The 9734-nt window shown below is 58.8% G+C and overlaps 4 protein-coding genes across 4 annotated transcripts in view; 3 read left to right on the top strand and 1 right to left on the bottom strand.

Moving 5' to 3' along the window:
* PTSG_10683 (uncharacterized protein) overlaps positions 1-1322 on the top strand; it is a 2647-nt gene extending 1325 nt beyond the window's left edge. The window contains exons 3-4 of the mRNA XM_004988591.1: positions 44-324; positions 446-1322. Coding sequence (XP_004988648.1) covers positions 44-324; positions 446-1294 — 1130 coding nt within the window. The 3' untranslated portion in view covers positions 1295-1322. The remainder of the gene's footprint in view (positions 1-43; positions 325-445) is intronic.
* Positions 1323-1618: 296 nt separating this feature from the next.
* Positions 1619-3702, top strand: PTSG_10682 (uncharacterized protein). The gene is made up of 6 exons (XM_004988590.1): positions 1619-1735; positions 1903-2284; positions 2500-2565; positions 2787-2847; positions 3014-3196; positions 3433-3702. Exons 2-6 carry the CDS (start codon positions 1932-1934, stop codon positions 3529-3531), a joined length of 762 nt encoding a protein of 253 aa, XP_004988647.1. The 5' UTR covers positions 1619-1735; positions 1903-1931; the 3' UTR covers positions 3532-3702.
* PTSG_10681 (uncharacterized protein) lies at positions 3552-6402 on the bottom strand (the record flags this gene model as incomplete). The annotated part of the gene is made up of 1 exon (XM_004988589.1): positions 3552-6402. The coding sequence occupies one exon, from the start codon at positions 6400-6402 to the stop codon at positions 3796-3798; it is 2607 nt and encodes an 868-aa protein (XP_004988646.1). The 3' UTR covers positions 3552-3795.
* A 44-nt stretch (positions 6403-6446) lies between these two features.
* On the top strand, positions 6447-9223 carry PTSG_10680 (uncharacterized protein; the record flags this gene model as incomplete). Its single annotated transcript, XM_004988588.1, has 2 exons — positions 6447-6826; positions 7195-9223. 2 exons carry the CDS (start codon positions 6447-6449, stop codon positions 9221-9223), a joined length of 2409 nt encoding a protein of 802 aa, XP_004988645.1.
* Between the last annotated feature and the right edge of the window lie 511 nt (positions 9224-9734).

The following is a 9734-nucleotide window of genomic DNA, read 5'->3' as shown; positions in this document are numbered from 1 at the left end:
TTCGTTGGCTCACATGGCTATGCGCTCACTTGCCAAATCATAGATAACCCTATTGCAGAGAGCTCGTTCCGGCTCGTTTGGCTGCAGAACCACCCCACCGCACGCCGTGCCAAGAAGGAAACAGACGTGTGCGATATGTGTGCCACTCTTGTCAACAAGCATGCCACGGAATACCTGTCCAACCATCTTGCTGAAGTGAAGCAGGAGCGGCACTTCATGAAACACAACGTGCAACTCGCGTGCGATCAGCCTGGATCTGTCGCTGCCCTGTCGTTTGACTTTGCGGCAACGGTGCGCCTGCCCCACTTTGTCCGTCAGCGAAAGGTGAGCGGCGGCTGCACATTATGTATTTGTCGTGCGCCCTCCTACAGACACCACTGTCTTGTCTCGTGTCACACTCGCTCTCGCACGCTCACGTTCACACCCTGCTGTTTGTGCGATGCAGCAATTCTACTATGAGTCTGGCTTGAAGGCGGACATCTTTGGCATTGTGTTCTTGCCAACATGTCAGCAGACCAACTACGTCATCCCCGAGACAACCGCACCAGCCAAGCGCGGCTCAGACTTGGTCATCTCGCTGCTCTTCCAGTACCTGCAGTCCATCACCCCGCGCCCTCAAACCATCTACCTGACGGCCGACAACTGCACTGGCCAGAACAAGAACAAGAACATGATGCGCTTCCTCAGCCTGTACTCCGCCCGCTATGGCTGCGACGTGTACCTGCACTTCATGATCCAGGGCCACACGCGGACCTTCCACGACGGCGGCTTTGGCCACATCAAGCGCGCCATGAACCTGTACAACGTGGAATGCCCGCGCCAGCTTCGTGAGCTGGTGGATGACTCGGCGTCCACCAACCACGCCGTCGACGCTGACACGGTGCCCCAGCGCACGTACTCTGCACTGCTCGGCACGATGGCTGCTGATGTCACCGCGCGTGTGCCGATCAGCGGCAACCACCACTTCAACTTCCGCAGCGACACCCCTGGCGTGATGTTCTACCGTGTAAGTCCCACGGACGAGTGGCAAGCGTTCCAACTGCTCGACCCAAGCAAGGTCAGAGACACGGCCAACTCGCGCACGTGGCTGACGTCTGCACCGCCTCTCCGGCGGCGTGAGATGACGGAGGCGCGCGTGAAGCAGCTCACGCACATCCGAGATGAGTACCTGAGCGACCTGCCCCAGGCGACACAGGACGACTTCTTCAACGTCGACCTGATGCGCAGCAAGCAGCAGGCCATCGCCACTCATGACCAGCGTCCACCGACCCCGCCCGTCGTGCTTCAAGCCTAAACCACACACACACACACACACACACACACACACACACACACACACACACACACACACACACACACACACCCGCTACCCCCTTCCTAAACAGAAACCTACACGACCTAAAAATTTGACCTAAGCGCCCACACCATATGCGACCACCACCCACCCCATATTGGGGTATGTCACTCCCATCAATAAAATGACCATAACTGAGGTTTGGAGCGTCGGATGAAAGGTGATTCGAGTTGCATCGGGTCGAGCACGGAGAGCTCTACAAACAGGGTTTCGGGGTCTCAGGTCGACCTCCCGACCAAAAATGGGCCTCATTCTCAACCCCCTCAAAAATTAAATCACCAACATTTTCTCAACGCTACCCGTTTGTGTGTGCGAAAAAACGGATTTGTGCGTAACGGTGACAACTCAGACGACCAACAACCCACTGATGGAGACACAGAGGTCGGTGTGTGTATGGCTTTTGTGTTGGGCATGCATGCTCGTCGTGTGTGTGTGTGTGTGTGTGTGTGTGTGTGTGTGTGTGTGTGTGTGGTTGCTGCGGCCAAGCGACCTGCTTCACTCACCGGAACGCTCTCTGTGCGTTGCCCCTTCTCACCAACCACACGTAGATGGCCATCGCAGGCGATCGCGCGCGGCGATGGACGAGGAGGAAGAGGAGCGTCGGCTGCGGCGCCACAGAGAGCACGATCGCAGAAGCAGGAGCAGGAGCAGGAGCAGGAGTCCTGGACGTGCAGGAAGAGGAAGCAAGGGCTGGCGGGACCACGATCGCGACCGCAGCGATGACGGTGAAGACGAGGAAGACGATGACAGGCACAGGCGCCATCATCACAGGCCAAAACGATGTGGTGGCAAGTTTGAGTACGGAGAGCGCCGCATGTTGAAGGCGAGTCACCGACGCCACGAGGATCACGTGTCGAGCTACCGACATGACTACAGACACGACCGAGGCCGTATTGGCCGCTTCAACCGCGACCGTGCTGCGGAAGACAGGTGTGTGTGGATGTCGGGGAGGGTGGCGGGATGGCTGTGAGAGAGAGAGAGAGAAAGTGTGTGTGTGTGTGTGTGTGTGTGTGTGTGTGTGGGTGTGTGTGTGTGTGTCTGTCTATCTGTCTGCCTGTCACTGTCTGCCTGTCCCTGACTCTGCCTGTCTGCATCTTGTGGTAACCCTTGCGCACCCTCAACGTGTCCTGCTTCATCTCCAACAGGATTGGTGGTCGGCCGTGGGGAGCCAGCGCACCCGCACGCCACATCAGCAGCTCCAGCCCGCACAGGTTGAGTCTCAGATCGTGTGTGTCTGTCTGTGTGTGTATGTGTCTGTCTGTCTGTCTGTCTGTCTGTCTGTCTGTTCCTCTGTCTGCATGCATGTATGTGCTTGTACGCATTCACAACACGCCAGCACCAGGCACCCCAACACTCACTCAACTCAAGCCACACACACACACACACATACACACACCCATGCTCAACCACCCACGCCCGAACCATCTTGCAGGACGAAGCCCGAGCGATCCCGTGATCCCCAGAGTGTGCCCCGCCGCGGGTATTTCTTTGAGGTGCGGTTGTACGCTGTGTCTGTCACAACGGCGGTTTGAACTGACACGTCTCGATGCATGTCGACGCATGCCACCAGCAGCAGCAAAGCATAGCACGCTTTACGCCTGCTGTTCCCACTGCTATTGCATTTCTCACAAACACTCGCACTCGCATGCCTGCATGTAGCATGATGATCGCGGCGTCGACACCCGCCAACACCGTGACGAGAAACCAGTACGCGGTGATGAGCGAGATGTCCGCCACCGCCACCACCATCATGACCATCACCGCCATCACGACCGCCGTGAGCACCGTCGTCACAGACGTGGGGACGAGCCGGAGGAGCGCTGGACACACGACAAGTTTGAGGTTGGTCTGCGTGTGCGTGTGTGTCTGTCTGTGTTTGTGCCTGTGTGTGTGTGTGTGTCTGTCTGTCTGTCTGTCTGTGTCTGTGTCTGTGGGTGTCTGTGTGTGACTGGCTGTACCTGTCTTCTACCTGTCTGTCTCTCGTCTTTGCGTGCATTTTCTGCTCGCCTCCACTGTAGCACGACGTGTCCCTCAATGTTCGTCATCACACCACCAAACACTTTTATCGTGACTCACAGGAGCAGACACAGCTGAGCGAAGATGACGATACTAAGGAGGGAAAGAAGACAACAAGAAGCAGCAAAGATGACGGCGCTCGTCACGCAGATGTAGAGTGACGTTTATGAGTGCCTGCCTGTCTGTCTGTCCGCCTGTCTGTGCATGGATGGATGGATGGATGGAGCAGGCCGATGTGGCTGTAGTTCCTTGGCCTGTATCCTCTCATGCCCGCTGCTGTCGTGGCGTTAAAGTCACGCTAAAATGAAATGTACCCCTGCGCATAAACGTGTTTACATTACATTACGTTGCGTTACAATCCCACCAGCAACATACACGCGACACAAGACGCCACAAGACGACACCACGGCACAGCACCACGAGCACTATCGTATCCTGGTTATGGATGGCCAGATTGTGCCGTCCCACAACTGACACCCCTTGATCGACAGGATTGGGACAGGCGGCAGGAAGCTCACATCACCACAAACGACATGAGCACCATCATCTCCAGCACGAGCAGCATGGCTTCCACCATCACCATCACCACCGCCATCAGCACTGCGGAATTTGCAGTTGCGGAGGTGCAGGCGATGTGCGCCAGCAAAGCCCGCGCACCGGTCGGTCGCCACCACTGCGCGCACGATCGAGAGCAGGTGCACGTGGTGCGTCTCACCAACGTCAATGGGTGGCGTGGACATGGCTCGGAACTGCGCCTGGCCAACGCGTGCCATGGACAAGACAGAGAGGGGCGCATGTTGCTGCTGGTGCTCGCACAGGAAGGTATCCACGTTGCTGACGCTCAGGCTGCCGCTGCAGTTGCCAAGCTTGAGATGCTTGAAGCAGTGGAACGCCACACCGTTCAAGTGAGCGCCCCTCATGGTGAGCGTGTGCACGCGGCGCAGCCCTTCAACGTGGCTGGAGGAGAGCACCACCTCCTGGTCGCAGGTGATGTCCAGAGTGCGCAGGCCTCGCAGCGACTCCAGCGCCAACGGGCGCGGTAGCCGCACGCTCATGTGCTTCACACACGGCGGGATGGCCTGCATCACATCCATGTCAATGCAGTCACTGAGGTGCACGCTGGTGGCGGGGAGCGCGGCCACGTGTCGCAGCGTGGCCACTGCCCCGCCCCGATGTGTGCTTATGGTGAGGTTGTCCACGCGGCAACGCAACGACGCCACCAGGTCCCGGTCTGCCGGTGCATCAAGTGTCAGCTCGTCCACGTGCTCAAACGAAGGGATGCACTCCAGTGACGGGCACGCGCATATGCAGAGGCGTCGCGGGCGCGCGCTGCAGCGAATGAGCGAGACTCTAGGGCAGCTGACGACTGAGACGTCGTCCGCACGTGGGCAGAGCAGGGCACCGCGAAGCGACGGCAGGTTCAAGACGTGCACGGTTGCCGCGCCCAGCTTCAAGCCACGCTCTGGTATCTGCAGCTGGTTGCAGGAGGAGATGGTCACGTGGGCGACGTTTTCCAGGGGCGACATGTCCCGCACACCGACGGCATGCAGATGGACCTTGTCAGCGCCACAAAGTGGTGAGACGTCGTGCAAGCTGGGCAGCCGTGTCAGCTGAACATCGGGTACGCCGGCCAGGGCAGACACATCGGACACGCCAAACGAGCCTTCAAAGGCGCCGTGCAGTTCCACAGCGCCGACACCTGAGAACAGGCCGGTAATGGAGCGCTGTGCCCGATCCGGGTACCACGCAACCCTCGCCACGTTGCGGAAGCTTGCGCGTGCGACCACCACTGGCGCAGACGCGTGCTCGCACAGCAGAAACACGAATCGCGCGTTGGCAATGTCCACCTCCTCGAGCGATGACGTGACAAACAGCCTGAGCTGATCAATGGCCACGTTGTTCAACTCGCTGCGCAAGCGTGCAAACGCGTCCAGTGTTGCTTGGTCCTTGATGTTGGCCTTGAGTGTGATGAGGGCGGGGAAGAGCTGTCGTTGCTTGGGTGGCGGTGCTGTGCTGCCGGTGCTGGGTGCCTGACGTGTGCTGCTGGCGCTGGGTGCCTCGTCCACTTCTTCCTTCCCTTCCCCTTCCTGTTTTGCTGCTTCTATTTCTTCTTTCTCTTCTTCCTGCGTGGTGTTGTTGCGTCCCGTTGCTTCTGGTGTAGCAGTGCTTGCGTCACTTGCATCATTTGTGTCAGGGACGGCAAAATCATCCCTGGCACCAACACTGTCACCATAGCTTCGTTCTCCACCATCTGCGTCATCGCCCCCTTGCTGAATCGCGCTGTCTCGCACGTTGCAGTTGATCCACTCGGCCATGTGCACGAGTGCGTCGAATCGGACACGGCCGCACACAGCAAATCGTGCACAGAACGCTGGCGAGCGTGCCTTGGCCTTGAGGAAGGGGCAGTCGCAGCTCCATGTCCAGCCCAGCCAAGCGTGGGCGAGGAACCGCTCCTCCAGCCAACAGCACCCTCCTGCAGACATGTCTGTGGTGGCTGTTGTGCTTGTGGCTGTTCTCCTTGTGGTTGCGCTCTCCGCCGTTCTGGCATCCGTTGCTGGAGTGTGTGCACAAGCGCCCCGGTCTTGGTCGCTGTGGCAGCCAACGTCAACGGCCGCATCTAGCCAGTGCATGGCATTTGATTCGAAGATTCGCCATTTCAGCCGCCGCAGTGGCTCTGCCAAACACCACTTTGGCATCATGAAGGGCAGAGCATGATACAAATGCCGACAGGTCAGCATCAGGTTGAAGCAAGCGCGCAGGCACGCTCGCACATGATCGGGCGCTGTCGAGTCCCCTTGGCTACCCACAGCCTCTAAGGTCAGGACATGCTGTGCAATGAGTGCCCACTCATGCACGCTCAGAACTGGCTCTTCGGGATCAGGACCAAGCTCGTGCGCGCTTTCACGATCCATCACAAGCAAGCGAGAGATGTGCTGGTGTTTGAAGGTGCTGGACTGCGGTTGGTGGTTGTTGGTGGTGATGATGGGTGTGCGCAGTCGACCAGAAAGGACTGCCGCTGCCACCGCCGACATTTGTTTGAAATCTTCTACAAATCCTCCAGAACCACAACAGCAGCATGGCGGCCATCAACGCGAGCGGGGTGTCTGCAGCGGCCATCAGGCAGTTCATGGCCGACCTGCAGCAGGAGTTCCCTGGGAAGTACATGGCCATGACGACGCAGGACGCGTGCACGGCACTGGTGGTGCCGCGCACCAAGGAGAAGCAGCGTGCGTACATCGATCTCATGCAAGAGAAGAACGGGGACGACGTCGCACCAGCAACCGTGTTTGTGTCACACGCCTGGCGATACAAGATCGTGGACGTGCTGTCCACACTGCTTGAGTTTGCGGAAGAAGAGGAGCAGGCGCAGCATGGTGGCAAGGAGACATTCTTCTGGTTTGACCTCTTTGTCAACAACCAACACGCAAATGTAACAGCCAACCTCCCTCAAGAGTGGTACGCCCGGGGTGTCTGTGTGTGTGTGTGTGTGTGTCTGTGTCTGTGTATGTGTGCGTGTGTGTGTGTGTGTGTGTGTGTGTGTGTGTGTGTGTGTGTGTGTGTGTGTGTGTGTGTGTGTGTCTGTCTGTGTGTGTGTATGTGTGTGTGTGTGTGTGTATCTGCTTGTGTAACGTCACCACCACTATCTACATATGCTTCTCCCGGGCGCTTGCGCGTATGCACAAGCGCACACACACACACACACGCACACACGCTTACCCAAATGCTCACTCGTACCCTCGCCCGATACTCCCTTCTTTTTCCCCTCCCTCCCTCTTCTATCTCCCCTTCCCCTTCTTCCCCCCCCCTCCCGTCTCTTCTCCTAGGTGGAGCACGACATTCAAAGAGTCGATCCGGCAAATTGGGAAAGTGCTGCTGGTGCTGACGCCCTGGAACGACCCCGTGCCGCTGACGCGTGCCTGGTGCCTGTGGGAGATCTTCTGCAGCATCAGCCAAGGCGACGACGTGGAATTGGCCATCCGCCTGCCGTCCCAGCAGCACGTGGCCCTGCGTGACGCCGTGCTGGACGACCTGGCCGCCGTCACTGACATGCTGGTGCACGTGCAGGCGGAGAAGGCGGAGGCGTGGAAGCCCGAGGACAAAGACATGATCTTCGCTGCCATCGAGGCCAGCGTCGGCTTCACAGCGCTGAACAAGGCGGTCAAGGACCAGATGCGCTCCTGGTGCCTCACCACCGCAGAGGCATTTGTTACCGCCATGGAGCAGCAATTGCAGCAGCAGCAGCAGCAGCAGCAGCAGCAAGATGAAGGCGGAGGCGAAGGCGGAGGCGAAGGCGGAGGCGGGAGCGCCGTGGACATGATGGAGTACGCCAAGCTGTGCAGCCAGGTGGGCAGTGTGCTCTCTGCCTTTGGCGCACATACGAGAGCGATTGAGCTGTACCACAAGGACCTGGATGTCACGCTGGACCGCCTCGGCGAGGAGCACGAGCAGACGGCACTCAAGTACAACAACCTCGGCCTCGCCCACACCGCGCGCGGCGACTATGCCACCGCCATTCAGTACTACCAGCGCGCCCTGCGCATCAAGACGGCCACGCTCGGGGCGAACCACGAGAGCACGGGCGGGACCCACAGCAACTTGGGCAACGTGTACGACAAGGTCGGCGACTACGAGCGGGCGCTGCAGCAGCACGAGGCGGCGCTGGCCATCCTCATGGCCACGGTCGGAGAGAAGGACGAGGAGACGGCGGGCGCACACGGCAACCTCGGCAGCACGCACTTTGCGATGGGCGACATGGACGCCGCCATCCTGCACTACAAGACTGCGCTGCGCATCTTCCTCGACACGTGCGGCCGGCATCACCCGCAGGTGGCGAGGGCGTACGGGAACTTGGGCGGCGCATACCGGGCCGTGGGCGACTTCGCCAACGCCGTCGACTGCTTCCAAAGGGACCTGGAGATTAAGCTGGCCGTGCTTGGCGAGGAGCACCCAGAGACGGGTATCGCTTACAACAACCTCGGCAACGCACACAACAATCTTGGGCAGCGGGAAGAGGCCTTGACGTGCTTTGAACATGCCCTCCACATCTTCAGCGCAGCGCTCGGTGACAGCCACCCGCACACTGCCATGGTGCATGGCAACCTCGGCAGCGTGTATGATGAGACGGGCAACTTCCAGCGCGCCGCTGAATCCTATGGCAGGGCATTTGCAATTCAGGCGTCTGTGTTAGGGCGTGAGCACCCGCACACGGCCATGACCCAGGAGAGGCTGGCCACCGCATACGCCCAGCACGGTGACTTTGCACGCGGACTGGAGCACATGCAAGGTGCAGTGCAGGCGTTCACGACTGCGCTTGGTCCACAGCACAGGAGCACAGTGGTGGCGGCCAAGAACCTCGAGCTCATGCGCAACGCTGCTGCCGACGCAGGGTTTCTAGTGCTGGCTGAAGGTGAACAGGAGGCGCAAGCGCCAACAGACACGGGCGCCAAGAGGCAAAGGGACACCCAGCACAATCCGCAACATAAAGACGATGACGCTGATGAGAATGAAGGTGGTGGTCGTGGTGGCGACGGAGACGTACGACAGCAGCATGACATGATGTGTGGATGGTTGCAAAAGCGCGGACAGCTCAACACAGCGTTCCAACCTCGGTTTTTCCGCATCGTTGAATCTTCACTGCTGTACTTTCGTGGAGAGGACGACACCCACCCGCGTGGTGCCATTCATCTGCGTGCCGTAAAGAGCGTCGAGCTGAAGCAAGGCGTGGGTGGCGATGTGCCAGAGCTGCACGTGGCTGTGCCCGGTCGGATATTCGTGTTTCGCTTGGATGAGACACATGCCATCACACACGACTTGCATGCCTGGCACCGTGCCTTTTCTGACATGCTGCGCTAGCTCTTTGCGAGAGTGTGTGTGTGTGTGTGTGGGTGCGTGCGTGCGTGCGTTGGGGGCCATGCAACGCGTTTTTGCTGTAAATGAGGTTGTGTCCTAAATAAAGAATGTTGGCCTTTTTATAGATAGTGCGCGCGCGCTGGCGTGTTCACTCGCTTAAATTGCTTGGCCTCTGCTTATTGTGTGTTGTCATTTGACGGCATGATATGCCCCTCACAATTTGAACACGCATTACTTCCTAGCCAATGGAAAAAGAAGATGTAGTCAGGACATTCAGCCCATCGTGTACTGCTGGCTATCGTGGAGTGCTGGTGATGTGTAATCGCCCTGGTTGTTATGTCGACCAAAGGACAATGCATGGTGTAACGTCGCTCGCCTGCCTCCCCCTGCCGCTCTCTCTCTCTCTCTCTCTCTCTCTCTCTCTCTCTCTCTCTCTCTCTCTCTCTCTCTCTCTCTCTCGGTCTCCCCGTTCCCTGCACCTTGCCCCGCTGTGTCCCATTGTTTTCCCTTCCTT

Source organism: Salpingoeca rosetta, assembly GCF_000188695.1.
Source record: "Salpingoeca rosetta unplaced genomic scaffold supercont1.34, whole genome shotgun sequence".
Lineage (NCBI taxonomy): Eukaryota > Choanoflagellata > Craspedida > Salpingoecidae > Salpingoeca > Salpingoeca rosetta.
The sequence above is the reverse complement of the archived record's forward strand: the minus strand, read 5'-3'. Positions and strand labels throughout refer to the sequence as shown.